The 22,416-nt window shown below is 30.1% G+C and overlaps 1 protein-coding gene across 1 annotated transcript; it reads left to right on the plus strand.

Moving 5' to 3' along the window:
- Nucleotides 1–7,863: 7,863 nt before the first annotated feature.
- On the plus strand, nucleotides 7,864–10,573 carry LOC101217349 (protein LATERAL ROOT PRIMORDIUM 1). Its single transcript, XM_011661862.2, has 2 exons — nucleotides 7,864–8,811; nucleotides 10,054–10,573. Exons 1-2 carry the CDS (start codon nucleotides 8,235–8,237, stop codon nucleotides 10,398–10,400), a joined length of 924 nt encoding a protein of 307 aa, XP_011660164.1. The 5' UTR covers nucleotides 7,864–8,234; the 3' UTR covers nucleotides 10,401–10,573.
- Nucleotides 10,574–22,416: the final 11,843 nt, after the last annotated feature.

Consider the following 22,416-nt stretch of genomic DNA (forward strand, 5'->3'; position numbering starts at 1 on the left):
TTGTGTTTGAGTATAATATGATCAAATTTATCATAATTCATCAACTTAAACTTTTGAATTTATTATGATATTAATGATTTAACCGTAATAGAAAATAAATTAAAGATGTTTAAGTTCTTCTACAAATTTTCAAGCACGTGTCTGGTATAATTAAAATGATCAATAAACCAAAAAGTTGCCTACCTAGAAATTAAAATCACTCATTGTTCTTCCATGACCATGATTATTATTGACAATCATATTTAGGATGCAATAGATCAATGTTGGTGGAAAGTCAACGATAATTATTGACACACCTTTATTCATACCCACTCATTGTATACTACTACATAAAATAATAAATTCCTCTTCAATAATTACCAAACCATCAAATGTAAATAGGTAAATAGTTAAATATTCACACCTATATGAGTCAAAACATCTTAGATGCTTTTCTCTAGTTTTCAAATCAGTGGATGTTGATCTTAGAACACAAAATCTACATTTAATAACTTCAAGTTTAACAAACTTGATATAGTATGAATTACCATTATCAAACGGAAAGAAAATTTATTTGTTAGCATATTTGGCCAAAACAGATACTTAAATTAAAGTTTCATTATTGTTCTTTCATAAATAAGAGTAGTAGGTTTCTCAATTGTTGTTTCATTTAAATATAGCAGAGAGAACTGTGGCCCAATTGTGAATGTAGCCTTGATTAGTTTCTTTTTTTATCAATCTCTAATTACTTTTATATGGTTGGTATCGAAGCATTACAATCTTGTCCAGAAGAATTGAATCTATAAGACTGTCAATTTAAATCATAAAATAATGTTTGTACCAATTTAAATTCTTCTCAAATTGTTTTAGTTAATAATATCTTAGACTTGGTTTGTATATCCTCCAAAAAAAAATATATATTATATTTGTTTCAAATTAAACTTCTAAATATTACATTCAATTGTTGCATGTGTATGAATTTTTCAAACGTTAGATTAATAAAAAAGAAAATTAGAATTGATATATTGAAAATTTTCAAAAATCTTACTTGACAGTTTAAACTTATTTGGATTTGAAATTTTAGATGTTTAATTGATAAAATTATACGTTTCACGCTACGTTAATCCAAATAGAATTTAATAGATGGTATAAAGTGATCCACTAATACAGGTGTAGGGCTTAAGTTAATACATTTACTAGTCCACAAATTTAAACATAATTGGTAAAACCTCCCAAGTTCACGAGTATGTGTATTGAGTCTTATACAAGAAGACACATCCCTAAAGAAAATATAAATAGTGATTTTGAAAAGTATTTGAAAATGTTTTCACTTATATGATTCAAGAGTCTTTCAACTTTGGAGACACGACTACTTTACAATAATCATGAAATATGGAGATCGAACTTCTCATTTCAAAGATGGAAGATTACGTCAATCACATCTGAACTAGACTCCTATAATCAAAACATGATTTTAAGAAAGGGTTTTGATTTATAGATCCACGTAAGTATATATAATCAATATTTTGATTGCAAATTGTATTAACCAGCATTGATTAGTTTATCTTATTCTATGTGTGTCACCTTTATTTTAATGTAGAACTATGCATATAAAATTTCGAAAAGATTATTATTTATTTAGCAAAAGGTAAGTAAATAGATCCATTTGTTTACAATTGGTTTATAAGAACCAAAAATAAATGTGTCCTTTGCCTTTTCTTTTTATCAAATAATTGGTACTATAGATAATAAATATTAGTTATTTGTATCAATTGGTTAAAATTTTGTCTCAAAAAGTCTTTTTTATTATTACTATTATTAAAATATTTTCCGAACTATAAATTATTAATACGACTATAAATTATTGTGTGTGTTTGGTATATGAGAATAATATTGGAGTGTTATTATTTATTTATTTTATTCATAATTTAAAATTTTTCAAGGGTTCTTGGGAACCTCTATTATTTGAATGTATTATATAGTTGAGATGTAAAAGCATTAGAATTTTTTGGAGAGTAAAAATTTGTTTATCAAAGTTTTGGTTGATTCATTCCATTTCATTACACATTTAATTTACATTTTCGAATTGTATTTAAATATTACAAATGAAACAGATATAACCAAATTTTACATTTAATTATATATTTAAAAATATTTTGTGCAATTTTATCATTTAAAATAATTTTTTTAAGAATATATTTTACTTCAATTTATTTAAAATAAAAGAATATTAAATTGAAATCAAACTCTCTTATTTGATGAACCAAAAGAATAACAATATCAAATAAAAATTAAATCTAAAACGTAGAAAGAATAATTATATGGTGAAAATAGTTAATTGGGTTGAAGTATGGGATTGGTAAAAAACACATATTAAGTAGTCTCTTATTTAGTAAATAATTTCAAATAATTATGATCCAACTTTACAGTTGCCAAAATATACTAAAAATGAAATAATTTTGGTAATTATTATTGATATTGATTTATTTACTACAATAATTATATTATAAAAAGGATAATAAATGAGATGAAAACTAGTTGTGTCAAAGTTTTGATGATTGGAAAATATAATATGAGAGGGAAAGGGTTTTGGGTGAGTTAAGGGTTATTTGTAGAAAAGAGAAAGAGAAAGAGAAGTAGAGGTAAGGATAATGAAAGAGAGAGAATCTAGGGAAGAGAATAGAGAGACTGAGAGGATTATTATTGAAAGATGATGCCAATAAATAACAAATAATTTTAATAGTAATAATAAACAATTATAAGTTTGGAATTTAATATATTTTAAAAAGAAGCCACAAGAGCAAGGCCACATACCCATATGACTCTTCAATGACCAATTTGACAATTGTTTTTTTGTTGGAATGTAATTAATGGAAGGAGGGTGATAGTTTTTCTTTTTTTTTTTCTTTTTTTTTTTTATATTTTAATATACTATATTTAGAATGAAAGGTTATGTAAACTATCATTCAAATTAATCATATATTCACTTTAAAAATAAATGACAATTCAAGAGATACAAAATGTAAAATGTTAGAGCTTTGTAACTTAGGAACCCTATTGTATTCAAATTCTAAACTTTCACACTTGCATGCAACTTTTAATGGATGTAAATATTAGTGTAAAACTAGAGAGAAATTATACTGAAATAATTTGATCGTCTTTCTTCTTGTGATTTTTTTTCTCTTCTTTTTCTCTTCTCGTGTAGCTTTTCTTTTATTCTTTTTTCCAAACTGTTATTTAGTTATTTCAAATATAAAAGACCAGGAAAGAAAATTGTTGGAATATTGAATATTTAAATCTAAACGATTGTGTACAAAGAATCTTAAAAAATTATCTAGATTTCGACAGGCAAGTTTAAACTATCAATTCTAAATGATATATCGTGTACCAAATCTAAATGATCAATTTCCAAATATAAATGATCGTGTACTAAAAAATCTTGAAGTAAAATATATTTAAGATTTGGGTAGCCAAATTTAAACGATCAAATCTAAACGTTGTGTTCCAAATATAAATTATAGTTTTTCAAATATAAACGATTGTGTACAAAAAAATCGTTTGATTTGGCTATCCAAATTTAAATAATCGTGTACCAGGAAATATTTTTAAAAAATCGTTTAAATTTAGCTCCAAATCTAAACGATTATGTATGAAAAAATAAACAAATTATCTAAACGATCGTTTCCCAAATATATTACACATGCTGGATGCCAATTAATCTTGAAGCATTTTTGGTATTTTTCATTGTGGGTCTTTGAGCTTTTTCCACTCTTGAAATTGTTCTACATCGTGTAAATATTTTACTGCTTTGTTATATTTTTAAAAAGGTGCCTAGATTTTAAGGTAGCTTTTAAAATGTGTTATACTTCTTGTTCTTAAGTTTAATGTTTGATTTCAATTCAACCTATAGCTTTTACAATATTGCAAAACTAGAGAATTTATGGCTCTTAACATTAAAAGTAGAAATTATTTGTCATGGTCGATTCTTGATGCTGAGATGCATCTTGACGCCATGAATCTTGAAGATTCACAATTAAAAAGGATGCATTTGAAACTATAAGATTTTAAATTAGTAGGTGATTACAATTCTAAATTATTATTTAGATTTAGTTCGAAATTGTTGTTACGTGGAGGCAAAATTATACTGATGCATATATAATTGAGGAGACATTTTCTACTTTTTATATCTTGAATATGATCTTGGTGTCAGTAAATTTCTCTTATTAATTCCAACCCAACCATTTTTACAACAGAACAATACATGATACGAATTTTCTCAACACAAATTAAACAAAGAAATGTTGAAAGTCTTCAAAGTCTTTAGCCTCTAACGATTGTTTAGGTTCCCAGTCTGATCGCGTAGCTCCTTGACCGATCACTTAGCCCTGATTGCTTACTCTTTCAAACACGATCGCTTAACTACCTCAATGATCGCTTACCTCATACGACCTGAGGAGGAAAAACTTAAAACGTAAGTCAAAAGACTTAGTGAGTAATGCTTTTGAAAACCTTGAGAATATAGTTCATAAACGTTGAAACACAGGCTCACTGTCTAAATTCAGCAACACATTTTAAATCATAAATACACATTATTTTTTCACTTATTCCTTTTATAGACACGAACCGTTCTTATGCATTAACTACTGTCGTGTTCTTTTCATCAACAACATCATTGAGACTTTTCGGTTCATTCCTCGTTGCTTAGGCTTCTTGGCGCAAAACACATCTTTTATGCATTGTCCCACCTCATTCCACTATGCAGGCCTTCTCTCCATGGTTGCCTTTACTCATTATGTGCACATAACAACTAGCTCATTGATGGAAAAAAGGACTAATGGTTTGAACACAATTTCACATTCATTTGAAACACATAAAACATAACATGAGCTTTCATTTAAAATCTCTTTGCGAACATTCATGTATGAAATATCAATACAAATCAATATAAGAAAGAATAAAACTTTGAAAATCTGTAAACATTTTGGAAAATCACTCATAGTACTAAGTTCTTCTTTGTTCAGAACTCTTCTTCGATCTTCTTCTCAATTATCAACCTCTAGCATTTCTCTTTCTAAAATCTTGTAATCATCCTCTCCTTTGGTCTTCTTCCCTTACTTATATTAACCCTAAGTTGGATTAGTCATTCTTTAAACTCTTATAATTTTTCCAGCTTCTGCTTAGTTAAGTTTTAAGCCTTCGCATGCCATGACATCTGAAAACCACCCATCCGATTTAGTAATTATAATCCATAATTTGACATTCATAACCCCAAGGACTTCTTCAACCTTCCTACACGATTGTTTAGATTTCTACACGATCATTTAACCTTTTACACGATCTTAAATTTTCTTGTATGACCATTTAGACTCCAACCACATGATCGTTTGATCTTTTATCCGATCATATAGCTTGTCTTACATGATCGTTTACTTTCTTATACGATTGTGTAACCAAATTACCTTTTATTCAGGAATGGGTCTCACACCTGTAATAGTAATATCGAGAGAAAAGTTTTAAAAAAATTATGAACTCATCTAATGTCTTTTTTTGTTGATGAACAAAATAACGAGTTGTTGATGAAAAACCATGAATCTTGACCAACTGGAACTTCAATACTCATTTTCTAAAGCAAATTTTTTAATTTTTGATTATAGTTGGGGTCGTGGTTATGGTCAAGGTGGACATGGCAGAGAAAGAAATAATAATTGTTTTCATGGTGGTTGTTTTAATCATCTAAAATTCAAAAGAGCCACACAGACGATGATCATAAAGAGGAGACTCCACAAAATAAAGGTTCAAATGTAGAGGCTCATCGTGCTTATCAAGATAATGATATATTTAATCCATCCAACCTCACTAATTTGGATGTGATAGATTTATTTGAAACTTCTAAAGAGAAAATTAGCACTGCGGATGAAACAAATAAGTGTTTCTTTTGACTTTGAGAATATCTAGAATAATGTTATTATTTTTGTTATCTATCTTCAATTTTTTTTGTTAATGTTGAAATTATATCACTACAAGAAATTGGGAATTCCCGACGCAGTGGCACACGTCGGAACACAGTGTGTCGATAGGCACGTCGGCAAACCTGGGGAATTTTCGACGCCCTTGTGTCAATGTTGGAAGAGTGGTGCACAATTAAATGTGTCGTTTGGGCTTCCATCGACGTCATACGTACACGTCGGGCATTGTGGGGAATGCCCGACGTGCCACTAAACGCATTAGTAATTTCGAACCCAATTCCCAACTACTCTGTGTCAACATCGGGAAATGGTGAACAATTGGATGTGACGTTTGGGCTTCCACCGACGCTTCGAAAAGTGTTGAAAATTCCTCAACCAATATCCGACGAGCCTGACACAACGTGTTGGTTTTCAAGACGCGGGAGTTTCAATATTTGGACCATGGGATCAGAGCTTAAGTCTTCAGAGTTTTGGTATGTGTTTTGATCTTCTAATCAACTTTAGACCGTCAATTTTCACAACTCGAGAGCCAAGCTTTAAACCTTCAATCTTCAAAACATGAGACAAGTTATATTCTTTAGACTTTCAAACCTTCTTTCTTTAGATATTTAGAGGGCTTTAAAGTTTCGGTCTTCACGATTTGAGAAGAACTATATTATATTCTTCAAATCTTTGATGAAGGGGTCAAACCTCTATTTGTAGAGGTTTCTCATGGACTTTAAATGCGCGTGGACTCAATTGCTTGTTGGGATTGGGATTGACTCAACATATCTTCTTTGACCCAAAATTCCATTGTGAACTGGAATTGGGTCAAACTTGAGAAATTTTAATTACTCGACTCCATCCAATTTATAATTTCTACTATAAACTTTGCTTTCGTTTTTTTGTTATGTGACAAAAATTCCAAAATTTATCATCAACAGACTTTGAGGTATCTATACTTTGAAGTATGTACAATGTAAATCTCTCTATTTTTAATAAATCTTAAGTATAAATTTAGTCCACCATTTTTTTTAAAAAGAATTGGTGAAATAATAACAATAATACATTGATGCAATCGAAATAAAATATATGAATATATTTTCAAAAATTTTAATAAAAATTTTAATCAATACCAATTGTTTTAATTCAACAATAAATGAACACTTAAACTAAATTTAACATTTATTGAAAGTATAGTATTACTTTCGTATTCTAGATATCAACATGAAGAATGAATTGATATACCCATTATATCGAAGAAGAAAACCATGAAACATAAAAAAATAAACAACAAAATGTTCCTATAGAATATAAATAATATACATTTGAATTTAATTTAAAATTCATGAAATATTATTTACTAATACAAATTTATTTTTATAACTTATTTTCATAAATAACACTCATATTTTATCAACATTTTAATAATATTAAGACTTAGGAGCCATTTGGGATGAGGGTTATGCAAGATTATAATAATCATCTCTGGCTACAATTAATATTGTTTAAAAGTTCTCAAGAGCTATAGTAAACATTATTTCAAAACCATTCATTTGCTACAATATTTACTATTTGCTACACGTCTTCATAATTTTTGTATTCTTTGCTACATAGTTTACTATTTTATTCTCAAACTAAAATAATTCATATCACTCACATACGATGATAATCAAAACTAAAGTATGATCTATACTTTAAATACAAGCTATTATAACTCAACTATAACAATCTACTAGGACTATAATCTGATTACCTCAAACATTTCTTAGATATTTTAAACTAGAGAGTCCAAAAAATATTTTTAAAAAAATAATAATACGAATGTATAGAAGAGTACAATTATGTACAAGTGAGATTGTGACAAGATTTTTAGAAAGAAAAAGAAAAAGGTAATAAAAAAAGAATAGAAAGAAAAGAAAAAGAAAAAGTTGGCGATGACATTAATGGCTGCTGGTGATACTCTGAAAACTACAAAACCACTTTTTAGTGTTTCTTGAAATTCATTCACAAACCAAAATTCATCCTTTCTCTCAATTCTCCTTCTCTGCAAATTTCCAAATAAATAACATTTCATAGATCCATGTTGCTTCATCAGTAAACCTTAGATCAAATTTAGATTATTTTTATAGAAAAATTAATTTAGGGTTTTTGTTCCTCTCCGCCGGAGATTCACCAGCTGTGGCTGCCGCACGCCGTCTTCCTTCCGATTCCGGTGCCTTCGCCGACTGGGTGGCTCCTCCCTCTGCCATCGTCGCCGATGAACTCTCCCTCGGTTTCAATTCCGCCTCCACCATTCCACCACCTCGGATGTGGCCCTCATCCAGACCCCTCACCATCGGTTATAACCACACGCCGGCGCCGACGCCGGACATGGTGGGTCTCATGGCCTCAGGCTTCGGAGTTGGCGTTAGCGTTTTGCCTCTGCTTTCAGGCCTCGCGCCGTCAAGTGTAGGAATTGAAGAAGCTAATTTAATGATCAGCCGTGGTGGTGGCGGCGACGACGGTGGCGGCGGAATTCAATTCAATGGGAATAATTTAGATGGGTTTGGGATTTTGGGAGGTGGGTCGAGTTTGAATTCCGGGGTCGGAACTTGCCATGATTGTGGGAACCAAGCCAAGAAAGATTGTAGTCACCGGCGGTGCAGAAGCTGCTGTAAAAGCCGTGGGTTTGATTGTTCAACTCACGTGAAAAGCACGTGGGTGCCAGCAGCTCGAAGGAGAGAACGTCAGATGATGGGCGCAGCGTCGGATGCAGCGGCCGGTGGGACCTCGTCGGGGTCTACGTCCGGCGGGAAGAAGCCGAGGTTGATTGCTTCACAGACGACTACTAATTCTCATACTTCCACTTCAAATACTCCAACACCAAGCTTTGACGCTTCCTCAGGTCATTTTCTTCTTTTCTCTCTCTCTCTTTCCCTCTTATTTTATTTTAATATTTCATCTAAAATAAAAACAAAAAAACTATTTAAGATGTTTAAAATATTAACAAATAAATTATAAAATCTAAGAAATGATACAAGTTTATCAATATCTATTGTTATTAATATAATTTGAATTGCTATTATTTTGGTATATTTTGTTTTGAAAATAGTCCAAAAGAACCATGGATTTTGAGTTGCATCCATTTTTTTTACTTCAATTACACTATCTATAAAGTTAAAAAATGTTATTTATAAAAGAAAAATTGACAAATAAAAAATGAGTTAGCACAAAAATGAATGAAATTCACCTGATTTGAAATAAAGTCACATGTAGATAGGCTAAATTGTCTAAAAAGATTTAGTGTATTTTTTTAGTTTGTAGAAGACTAGAACTTTGTTTGAAATTTTATACATAGCGGATAATAAAGTAAGCAAATTTCTATGTGAAATGGTATTTATTAGTTTTTTTTTCTCCAAAAATAAAGTAAATTATTTCAAGCTTAAATAGTTAATAAATGGAGTTTACATTTTGATCTTAGTGTTTAGTTATTTGAACTTACATAAAAAGAAGGAAAAAAGGTTAGCACACATATTTTTGGTACTTTTTATCTTTTATCTTTCAACAAATGAATGATATATTTTGATTGCTTCAAGATTTGCCAAGTGAAGCATAGGATGAGTATTAAGAGGCAAAATAATACTAACAAAAACAACCTAATTAGCTATTTATTATTATATTTAAAACTTATCATATACCTTAAGTATTTCTTAAAAAGAATAATAGATACAAATATATGATACTTAAGCTATATTCTATTTGATTTTAATTCATATATTTGTTTTTCAAATTATGTAAATAATCAGTTTGATATTGTTTTAGAGTTTAGGACGAATTTCGTCTGAGGGGGAAATGTTCAATTCCCACCACTATTATATGTAGTAAAAAAAAAGCATAACAAAATATATTTTTGAATTTTATATTTAATGAATTTAATTTTAGATTTTAAAACAGTCAATTTGTTTTTAAAAAAATCTAAACATTCATAAAATTTTGTAATTTTTTTTAATATAAAATGATTAGGAAGAACTTTGCAGAACCAAACTTATAAATAAACTTTTATTCTTTCAATTTATGCTAAAGAAGAAGAGGATGGAAAATATATATTGTTTTTGTTGTTTTGTGTTAACTTTAAGCAACAATGCAGCCGCTGATATGAGTAGTAAAAAGGCAAAAAAGCTGCCGGAACAAATCCGAGCGCCTGCGGTGTTCAAATGCGTGCGGGTAACAGCAGTGGAGGGTGGCACTAGCGGCGGAGGGAATGAATATGCATATCAAGCCGTCGTTAAGATCGGCGGCCATGTTTTTAAAGGTTATTTGTACGACCATGGAGTAGAAGCTAGAGATGGGTTTCCGATGATGTCGAATTTGCATCTTGGAGATGGCGGTTCAACTTCGTCACCGGTCATTGATCCTGCTGATGTTTACGGCAGCTCCACCACCCGCGGTGGGGGACTGGCTGGAGGCTCCGGCTATGGTAATTCCATAAATTGATCCATATTGTTTAAACATTTTAATTTCAATGCTGGGTTTATAGCTTTTGAATTTGTTTAGTGGAAAAATAAGGGATAGGAAGAGGAGCCCTTACTTTATGCATGCTTTACTTTTATTTGTATATTTATATTGCTTACAAATATAAATATATTCTATTAATATTTCATTTTGAAGGATTAAAGTAAATTTATTTTAGTTTTAAAATTTTAAAAAAATCTATGGTTTAGGTCAACATCAATAATATTTATGGTATGAATTTTTAAATATAAAGATTTTAACTCTTCTCGACAATAAAAGAGGTGATACATCTCAATTACTGTTGATATATGTTTGACCTCTATCAATTTACATCAAAATTTACATCAAAATATGTATAACATGTGTGTTTAAAAAGAAAATTTCCGGTTACTTGTGAAGCACCGATGAGTTTCCGTCTACACATAAAGATGTAAGCAATAATAATTGCAAAATTAAAAATGAAACAATTTTATAGATTGAGTTTCCACAATAATAACCCTATAAGATACCTATATTAGTATTGGTAATTGCAAAATTTTACCTTAAAGATTTTGGTTCTTTTCAAAATGTAAAATCCAACCAAAATCAAGACGAAACAAAAGACATAAAATTTTGCGTTTGAGTGACAAAAGAGATGCTTAAAGCTTGCAGTAGTGTAGAGCAAACTAAGAGATGAATGAGTAAACCGCGGAGGTACAATGGTGATTGAAGCTGCGGGGGCGGTTGAAGGCATAGTGGGCGAGGGGAGAGGCATGGGAACGGCCACGGAGGAGATGAGTTCATGAGAGTGGGAGTGATGAGAGAGGAGAGATAGAGTGAAGGAAGGCTTTTTAGAACACAGAGGAAATACAAGAGAGAAATCTGGGGAATAATGAATATGAGTTTTAGAAAGTGCGGGTAAAAGTAATGAAGAATAAAAGTGGGGAGAAAAGTAAAATGTGGAGTTAAAAAATGAGGTCACCTCCAGGATGTTGACAAATATTATAAACTATTTATCCACACACGATAGGGGAACAAACAAATAAAATAAACGTCGACAGACCAACCTAAAACTTTTGTATTAAGATCGCACAATCTTTTGCCTACATAAATATTTTGTTGGCCGAAATGAGAATGTGTTCACGTAATAAAAATGTCTTGGCACAATATATATCTTTTCTAACAATTTTTTATGTTGGCAAAGTCCAAAATTTTTACGTCTTCAATCTTATATAAAATTGAAACAATTTCTAGAATAGTTAATCATAACGTGGGCATGCATTTGATCTCTAAAAAATAATACACTTCATTTTTCTACTATCCAATAACTTGACACTTGCATTCAAGCTTACTCAAATATTTTGGCATTAAGTTTTTGGCATCATTATCGAATCAAAATAAAATACATCTTAAATTAAAATTTATGGTTTAGGGTTTAGAGGTTCAATAGACCTAAACTTTAGCCTTTTGTCCCGAAGTTGAAAAAACGTTTTAGGCAAAATTCATTTTTAAAATTAAGAAAAGAAGGGAAAAGTAAAGGTAGTATGGAATTCAAGTGACAAATAAAAGGTTTTCAAGGATATGTTTGATTTTCTTAATTTACTTTGAACCATGCAATGATTTATATGAATTATTGTGTGAATGACATGACTGGTTTGATAATTATATAATATTATATTTTCTTTATAGATTCAATTAAACATACAATTTTCTATTTGAATATTTAATTTATGACCAACACCAATCAATGTGATAAGTACAATAATATTAGAAACCATTCAAATTCGTAATCCATAGAATTTAGTAAACATTAACTTAAATAATCCATAAAGAAGTTCATTAATACCTTTTGGTTAATTAGCCACTTAGTCTTACCTTACAAACATAGTTTTATACATTGTTATATTACTCATGACTCATGAAGTAATACATTTTATTAGTACTCATGACTCATGAAGTAGTAAAGAAAGTAAAGAGAAGAAAAGGGAAACACTTGCAATCATTGTAAATCCAGTTGATGGAACACATCAAAACCCCCTTGAATTGAACCTCGAAACTTTGAACGACCCCCAAATGAATGTCTCACTTTCTCTTCTTTATTTTGTGGCTCAAAAAGTGCACAAAGACCTTATATTTCATGTGTCAACACCCCTTCAACCGCCAAAAAAAATCTTAATACAAATAGCCAAAACCTTTTTCAAAATTGTAACTCTTTCCTAAACTAACCGAGCCCACCACATCAAGTTATAATATGGTAAAACAACTTGTAAAGGCCAAAAATATCATCCTCAATGATCAATATATGGGTTTTGTTACGGGGTCTCGCAAAAATATAAATTTTATTTATGATAATAAGATTCATGTCAATCCATTTTCTTTCTAAGTTGTAAAAGTAGCAAATTTAAAAATTGATAACTCTACGATTATCGTTTGATATCCTTCAAATAGGCCTATGACTACTTTCTGATATTACTAATTTTGTCATCGTCGCAATATGAAAAAAGAAAAAAAGATGTCATGAACTGTTTTTTTCTAAAAAAAATTGATGCAATTTCTCTTTTGTTTAACTAGTTTAGAGTTTTTTTCTTTAATGATGTATTAAAAAGTATTGAAAAAAAATGAGGTGGACGAAAAACTAATGTAATAAATAGAGTAGCGAAGTTCTGTACAGAGTACATGGTTTTGTTAAATCGTAGATTGAGTAAATGTCTAGTTGGATTGATATGACAACTCTAGAGAGAGTGAGTGAATAAGGTTTAATTAAACCTTTTACCAAATAAGCTTAAATTAAACTATTTTGATAACTTTTAAATTACATACAAAACATTAGCTAAATTATGTTAAATAACAAGTTTGATAAAAAAAAAAAAAGAATATGGAGTCAAACTTATCCAACGAGAATATGTAACTAAAATTAAATACAAAAGTAATTAGAAAAGAGTTAAACAAGAAGACACACTTAATTTATAGTGATTCGGTCAAACTCGATCTACATCCACTTTTTCAAGCACCTCTTTGAGATTTTGATTGAAAATCTTATGGACTCTTTCCATGGATTAGAGCCGAATCGCTACTTGCTCCTTTTTCATGTTAAAAAATAAACTGAATCATTTCCACGGGTTAGAACCCAACCGCTACAATATGTTGAGGGTTTAAATTACACCAAAGAAAACTCTATAAAAGATAAAAGAGTGAGTATATAATTTAAAACTCTCAATATTTAATTCTGATCACAATACAATAATAATTTTCTGAAGGACAAGATGAAAAGAATAAAAATTGAAAGCTTTAGAGAATAACAATTGTGACTTTTGCACTTTCTTTACTATTGTAAAGTTGAATAAAGTTATTAAAAATTAGGGAGAAAATGAAGTTATTTAAAAAGAGAGGAATGATATTGAAATTTAAAATCGTTTTGGGTCATTGGACATAACTAAAAGAAAATTTAATGGTTGAGATTTAAATTGTTAAAAGTTCAAATAAAACAACTTTCCTCGCTCTTTTTTAAAACTAGTCAGTCAAATACAAAGATAAATAATAATATTAAATTCATTTTCTTTTTAAAAGTCAATATAGAACAAAAGCAAAAGTCATATATGTTACTTCTCCATTTTTTCAAGCGATTTTCTCTAATTGGTTCAAATTGATTATTTCGCCATCATGTCACCATCTCGGGTATTTTTCTGTTAAGCTTCTTTTAGCAATATTTTCTTCGTTTGAATTTTGATTTGGGTGATTCAAGAGGCGTCAGATTTATTGTTCTAAGCTCTACATTATGGACTATTCAAAATAATAAAATTTTCAACAAAAATATAGATTTGTTGTCATCAAAATATTAATTAATTAATTAAAATTAATTAACTGAGATTAAGGGCAAAAAATCTGACAGTCTACGTGCCGAAATCTGATTGGAGTTGTGGATTCAGTCCACAACTTGTGACTGGAGTCGTATACCCGGTACACGACTTCAGTCATGTGTATGCTTTGTAGCAGTCAACTTGTCGGCTGTAGTGTTACTGCTACACTTATTCGGCATGCACGAAGTCATATACAGAGTGCACGACTTCGTTAATTCAAAACCTAGTCGTTGAGCTTCTTCTTTCCATCTTGCCTTCTGCCTTTCATTTTTCCTTCTTTCTTCGATCTTCACGAAAATCTTCAACCCTTTATAAAAGTTTAGCAATCTTTTCATCCTTCACGAAAAATCAACAACCAAGAGCCTCTCTCACAGTTGGGCTTCATGAAAAAAGTCATCCTTCCCTCTCGTTTTGCATTCTGATTTTGTCATCAAAAGGTATGTTTACTTTTTATTATTATTTAACTAAGTCATAGACCGGATACACAATTTTGTTGTAAAAATAATTTCATTTAGGTATGTTATTTAATTTTGTTGTAAAAATTATTTTTATTCAGGTTTGTTGTTTGATTTTAGTCATATTGTTTGATTTTAGGGGTAAAAATTAGAGAAGTTTGCAAAAGTAGCAAAAAAGTTTATGATAATAGAGCTCATGTCACTTACATTTTTAAAATTGCAAAAATAGCAAATTTAAAAGCAGAGGTTATCGTTTGATTACTGTCATATTCACCAAATTTGCAATATGAAAAAAAAAAATGTATTATGAGTTGTTTTTTTCTAAATTTTTTTGTCATCTAATGCAATTTCTCTAAAATTTACTTGATTTAATTATAAAAATTATTTGAATTTAGATTTGTTAGTTGATTTGAGTTATATTATTTGATTTTAGGATGAAAATTACTTACTTTGTTGTAAAAAGTATTTGAATTTAGGTTTGTTATTTGACTTTAGTTATATTGGTGAGTGATATTTGAAATTATTTGATCTTGGAAAATTATTTAATTTGAAGCCTATTATTTGATTTTAGGTTTGTTATTTGAATTTAGAAAAATTATTTGGTTTTAGAAAAATCATTTGGTCCTAGGGATTTTATTAATTTTTGTGAAATTATTTGATTTTAGGAAAATTTTAGTTAGTTTATTTTATTTGGTAAAATTATTTTATTTTAGGAAAATTATTTGATTGAGGGAGAATTTTTATTTTGGCTATGTTATTTGAATTTTTATTTTAGGGAAATAATAATTTGGGGAGTTTAAAGCGTAATTATTTGATTTTTAGGTATGTTATTTGAAAATGTTTTAATTTAGGTACTTTCAATTGAGTTATTTGAATTTTGATTTTAGGAAGTTTAAAAGTAATTATTTGATTTTAGGTATGTTATTTGAAAATGTTTTATTTTAGATACTTTGAATTTTGAGGATTAGACTTAAATCCATACTATTGTATTGCATAATTATTTAATTTTATGCTTTTGAATTTTGTTTATCAAGGTGGACATGTAATATTTTGAATTCATCAGTATGTTATTAACTTCAATAATTTTTTATAATAGTTTGCATCATGAAACCTGGTCCTGTTGATCTACCCAGCTATGTCTATAGTCCCTCATCCCTCATTGTATGTATGTGATATCTCTTTGACAGTGGTTTTGAGTTTTCGAAAGAGAAAGACAACGTCTCAGTGCACGATCCCCTTCAATAATCAGCGTATTGTGTCATACTTAGAGGCTGCTGAACTTTTTGGAGTTTTCCATATAGGATTCGTGTAGTTGGATTGGCACTTGATTACTTCTTTGGTCGAGCATTGGAGACCAGAGACCAACACATTTCATTTGTCTTGTGGGGAATGCACGATTACATTATAGGATGTTGTGATCCAGTAGTTGAGGTTATCAGTGGATGGTGAGCCTGTTGTAGAATTGTTAACGTATAACTGGAAGCAAGTTTATGAAGATTTCTTAGGAGCTTTACCACCTGACATGAAAGGTCAATGGTTGAGTCTTCTATGGTTGACAAAACAATTCATAAAATTGCCACCAGATGCTGATGTTGTGAACGTTTAGAGATAAACTCGTGCATACATTATGCATCTCATTGGAGGCTTTCTGTTTGCTGACAAATTAAATACTCTAGTCCACTATATGTTTCTTCCACTTTTAAGCGATTTTGACTAGGTTGGTATGTATGTTTGGGGTGTTGCTTGTCTTGCATGGTTGTATAGGCAATTATGTTGAGCCAATAATGCACAGCCTTTAGAAATTGTTGGCCCATTAATGTTGCTACAAATATGAGTATATGACATATTTCCTATTGTGGCATACAAGTAGCACTATAGACTCTAGTTGGTCGGCTTTTGAGTTTTCGGTATTATTTTATATATATATTGTTTTTTAAATAAAATTTATATTATATATAACTTATTGTTAATTTCTTTCACACATTAGATGGAACAGTGTTCTACCTTTATCAAAACAATAAGCAAATATGTTGTTGACGTACCAAATGATGTTTGACCAACGACTCTTAGGTAGTAAAAATATTATATGATTGTTGTCTCGCTATGTTATTTTGTTGTCTACTTATGTTTGTTTTTTTTAACAGAATAATTGAACACTGCACGTCTGACATTATGACATTCCTTTCTGATCGATGTCATAAATATCATAATAGTCAAGTGGTGTGGACTTATGTGGGTCAAATGATTTCCTTTCATATCGTTGAGAAGCATAAGCCAAATCATGTGTTGCGACAGTTCAGTATGCTACAAATGTCACCAACATTTAGCTTCACAGATCCAACCCTGCACGAAATTGATTTAAGAGGCAAGCACAATCAAGATTGGTGTAGGATTCATGTAGAGCGCATATTGCAATTTGACAATCGCAAAATAATTTTCGTGTAGAAGAAGTAGCAACACACAAGCCAATAGTATCATACAACTATTTTCCTAGTACTCGTCAATTACTAGATGCTTTATCATACCTTATGACACTTACTATTATCGCATGGTAGAATTTTTAATATGATTTGTTTTATAAATTTAATACAAGGATGCACATTATTTAATGGAAAATTGCATGAGATGATAAAAAAGTTTTTAACAAATAGCCCATAACACCTCTTTTTTGCATATTGCAAATATGACAAATATGACAAGTAATTAACATATCAGAAGGCTATCGACTTTTAAATTTGCTACTTTTGCAATTTAGAAAATGTAGTGACATGACCCTATTATCATAGTTTTTTTTATATATTTTTGCAAATGCCCTTTATTTAATTATATTATTTGTAATGGTTCAGACTAATTTTGTTCAAAACGTACATGTCTACTGCATAGAAAACAATTTACAGGAGTTGAACTCAATATGTGTTCAAACCTTGGAAGATATAGAACAAATTATTATGCAAACACAGATCGAAGACAATATGTGTTCAATGTTGCCGACACAGATCGAAGACACATTCGACAACCTAGAGGACGACGGCAAAGCGATGGTATTGTAGGTGGAAATCAAGAAAATGTTTAGTTTGTAAATCAAATTTTTAATTCTTATAAATTTCAATTTTAAATATAGAATGGTATGAAAATGCATTTATTTGCACTAAAACTATGGTTATACTACAAACTCAAGGTAAAAAATAATTAAAAGCTTAAAGCCACAAAAACTTACCTAAAAATATACAATATTTTTTAACTTAAAAAATTTATAACAAATCTCATATAATTCACTTAATTACTTTAAATAGGTGGAGATGAAATTTTAAATGTTTGCATTAAAAAGGAAAAATGTGTGGAGAAATTTCTAATGCACTTAAACATAGAAATTGAAATTCCTCCTACATTATCATTATAATCATAATAATTTTGGGTTGGATTAGGACAAAAATAAGAGATTGATTAATTAAGTTTTTTAATAAATTAAACCATGATAATGACAATAAGGGCTTGATAGATTAAATTAATTAAATGTGTAAGTTTTCAAAAAATATGGTAGTTTTTTTTCTAAGAAATTAGACCCATATAGTCATAATAAGGGCTTCAATGTTAAAGGTTTTTTTAATTATATATATTTGATTAATTACATCTTTAAAAAATTAAACATAATTCTTCCTTTTTTTTTTTTCTAATGAGTACACGACTTCCTTATACAATCACGTTCCACATAGATTAAACTGGTCAAAATAGTTTGATATGGATTAATGGAAGTTGTGTACGATACATGACTTCCTCCATTTCAAGAAACTATCATATTTTTGTCAATAGTTTGTCCATTTATTTCATTTCTATCATTTCTTCATATACTACCCTATTTTTGTCATTATTTTTCAAATACACTATATTTTTTAAAATATTCCTAGTTTAGAACCAATGACTTTATCTAAGAAAACAAATTTGAATGTTGATCAAATTGTTAAAGCAAAGTAAAATATGACAAACAAAAGTTGAGAGTGATGGTAAAAGACATTCTAGAGTGTTGATTTTATAACAAACTTCATTAAGATTTCTAATAAATTCAAGTCTAGGAGATTGAAAACTGTTTTTCGTGTCACATGGAATAATTAAATTGAAAAAATATTTATGAATTAATTTGCTTTTTATAGGAGCTTTTATAATTAATTAGTTTTTTATGTGAATAATCCTAAAACTATAAATTGTTACGAATCTATGATCTAACTTTTGTAAAACAATGAGTTAAATTCATACACTAAAAAGTTGTATTTATATTGATTTAAGTATAGTAGGTGTGATTTTTAGTACACGTTCTTTTGATACATTTTTTTTCGAATGGATGAATGAAGTTTAAACTCCTAAGTCCGCAATCTCTAAGATGTGTTGTGATCATGAGGTTGAGATCAAAACATTTCCATCTTTTTTTTTTTTATTTTCGAATGGATGAATGAAGTTTAAACTCCCAAGTCCTTAATCTCTAAGATGTCGTGATCATAAGGTTGAGATCAAAACTTTTCCATTTTTAAATTTAAGGAAGTATCAGTCTTCCGAGTCTTTAGTTTTGAAAGAGTTGTAATCTTAAGATCGGTTAAAGCTTCAAAAAGTGTTGAAAACTTTACAACTGCAAATCAAGAAATCTTAAGTTTTGAGGGGTTAGCACTTTGTCTTGAATTCTTCCCACTTCGTGATCAAATAAAAAAGGGTTAAGAACTTTATTAATAGAGTTTTACCATGAACGTTACATGGGTGTGGGCTAATTTTTTTTCTTTTTTCTTTTACCCTAAGATTCTGATTGGGCTTACACTAAAGTCGAGCTTAAGACCATGAGCATTAATTGAGCTACCACAATTACAAAATGGACTCTCTTAACGTTTTTTAAGAGTTAAGAGCTATTATACTCTTGATAGTTTTAAAACTATCATTGAAGCTAGCGTCAAGAAAGTCGAAGTTCATGACAGTTAATAAATGTCAAGAATAATAAACGTTGACAGTTTATAAACGTCAAGTATACAAATGTTCATAAGATGTAAAAATAGTCAAAGTATGTTGTTGTTAACGACATTTAAAAACGTCAATAATATACTTGTTTATAACATTTAAAACATGTCAAGAATATACTTGATTATGACATTTGAAAAACATCAAGAATAATACTTGTTTAACTAGGGCATTTAAAAAACGACGTTAAGTCTGCTTCATTTTTTTAAAAATTGTAATTTAGTTATATTTTTGTTCATGTATTACCTCTGTAATCTCATTAGTGTGGTCCAACAATCTGTGAAGTTACATTATTTCAACTACCATTCTTGTCTTCTTGCGAGCTCTCCTCGCGTGATGTTTAAGTTTAACGCTTTGAGTTGTTAATCACCAGACATGATCCATCACATTGTTTTTACGCAAGATGTCATGTGTGAACTGCTCCTTTCTTTTCTTTCCTACTTGTCCTGCATTATATTTAAGCATGATAGCCGTGTAAAATAGGAAGGACATTTATGTAAGCCATATTTCTAAGTATTTATGCCTTTACAACATAAGTTATGCATTCTGAGCACCCATTATGCATTTTAACCTCATTATTCTAATAAAAAGGATTATAGTAACGATCATTTCCATACATTATTACTTTCTTAAGTGGACTTATGTTACATCAGTGTACATCGAGCTTATGAAGAGCAATTTAATATAGAATCCTAATCAGTGTGTACTTTTTTTTTTTTTTTTTGTAGCAATGGTTTGTGTTGGATTTCATAGATCCAACACTTACTTGATTTGTTGAGCATCAAGTATTGAATTCAAGGGGCAGAACCACCGTCATTTTAAGAAGTTCAGTGGTTCTGAATAGGCACGTGCCAACCTACCCCCTAGATTGAAGAATTGTGTGCAAGATTGGCACTTCCTTTGCGACCACGACCTTACTCGACAGTTTCAGGTGATTTGAAACTTTTAATGTTCTCAAACGGTAGTTTATTTTTGTTTTTTGTATGTAACATTTTGATTGTTTGCACGTAGAAGCAATCAACGATGAACAGGGCTGCTGGAGCAAAGCAATCTTACAACTATAGTAGAGGTTCCAAGTCATTTCAACAACAACTACACGAGCTCTCTAAACATGGTCATTTAGTCGACCATGTGGAATTGTTCAAAGAAGCACACGCTCAGGCTAGTCAGAATGTTTTCCTGGCGGTTGTGGGTGCCCATGTAAGTTTGTGTGATAGTTGTCTTATTTTGTACGTACATTTTAATTTACACGTTTTACTTAATTAACAAATTTTTTATTGCAGAATCAAATGTTGGAACATTAGTCCTAGCCCACGATAGAGGGTTCTCCAACCACTCTCTGGGGACGAGATATGTGAGACTGTCTTGGGTAGACGACCAAGCTACTCAAATGTTCTTGGTTAGGGTCCGAAGCTAAAGTCCCAATATGTTGTTGGTAGTTATTCATCTACATCACAGGAGCGAAAGATGCACGCTAGAAACATTATGGAAATAAAAGCTCATCTTTAGGAAGTAGTAGAAGAAAGTAATCGAAAGCACGAAAACGTGCTCGACAGATGGAAGAAACGAGGAAGCAGATTGAAGAACTCACTCGGACAATGAGAGGACCTTGATTTCATTGAGGTACGTAATTTTCAACTTTTACGTTCTTTAATTTCTTATTGGCAATATATATTTAGACTTAATCTCGTGTCATTATAGGTATGAGGGCATGGGATAACTGGCATTCGCAACGCTTAGATATATGTTTTTAGTTTTTAGTTTTTAGTTTTCATTACTCATGTACTTTCCAAACTAGAAACGTGTACTTTTTTAATATTTGAATTAATTTTAATATAAATTTGATTTGATAGTTTATTAAATTTACATTAAATATTTTTAGAATTTGGTTATATTTAAATCAAATTCGATCCCAATAGCAAATAGATAAATAAATAATATTATAAAAAGACTTTTCTGACGCACAAAACGCATCAAGCATGAACACCTCTTTTGACGCAATGTCAGTCTAAGATATGTCAATGTCACATTGGTCATTCATTTAAGCCACTGTACACGATGACGTTTGCAATACCTTATTGTCGACACTTTGACCAAATGTCAGTATTACCCTATTGTTGATGTGTTGGACAAGTCAGCGAAGCATGCTTCAGGCAAAATCCTTTGTCGATGTCTTTTGGTTTGCTCATTGATTTTTCCTATCACAACACAGTATTCATGACACGCTCGCCGATGTGGATTTCTACGTCGGCATATACATTCCTTACACGTTTTGTGATTTTTGTCAATGCATACATGCGTCAGCAGAGCCCCTACTTCTTGTAGTGCTCCCAAACTCCTAAAGTTGATCACACTGGAAGACTACTTTTCTTTGAAGATCAAACATCCTTCCAACACTTTAACTGCAAGAACATCATGCATTTCGCTTCTTTAAATCAAGTGGATAAATGTATTCAATCGAGAGAATCAAATAATCAAGTACTAGAAATCAAACCCCATGGTTTAGACCAATTTCATGATTTTGCTTGTTTTAAAAGAAAAAAAAATATGCCTTTTCATATTTTCTAAATTTCTATGATTTGAAACAATGTATTTCAAAATATAACGTACATATATATATCATTTTTAATATATTATTTTAAAATAGTTCAGTTCGATTTCAAATTGGTTTTCAGATTTGAAATCTTACCAAAATTGATTCATTCGTTTTGA

This window comes from Cucumis sativus, chromosome 1 (genome assembly GCF_000004075.3).
Source record: "Cucumis sativus cultivar 9930 chromosome 1, Cucumber_9930_V3, whole genome shotgun sequence".
NCBI lineage: Eukaryota > Viridiplantae > Streptophyta > Magnoliopsida > Cucurbitales > Cucurbitaceae > Cucumis > Cucumis sativus.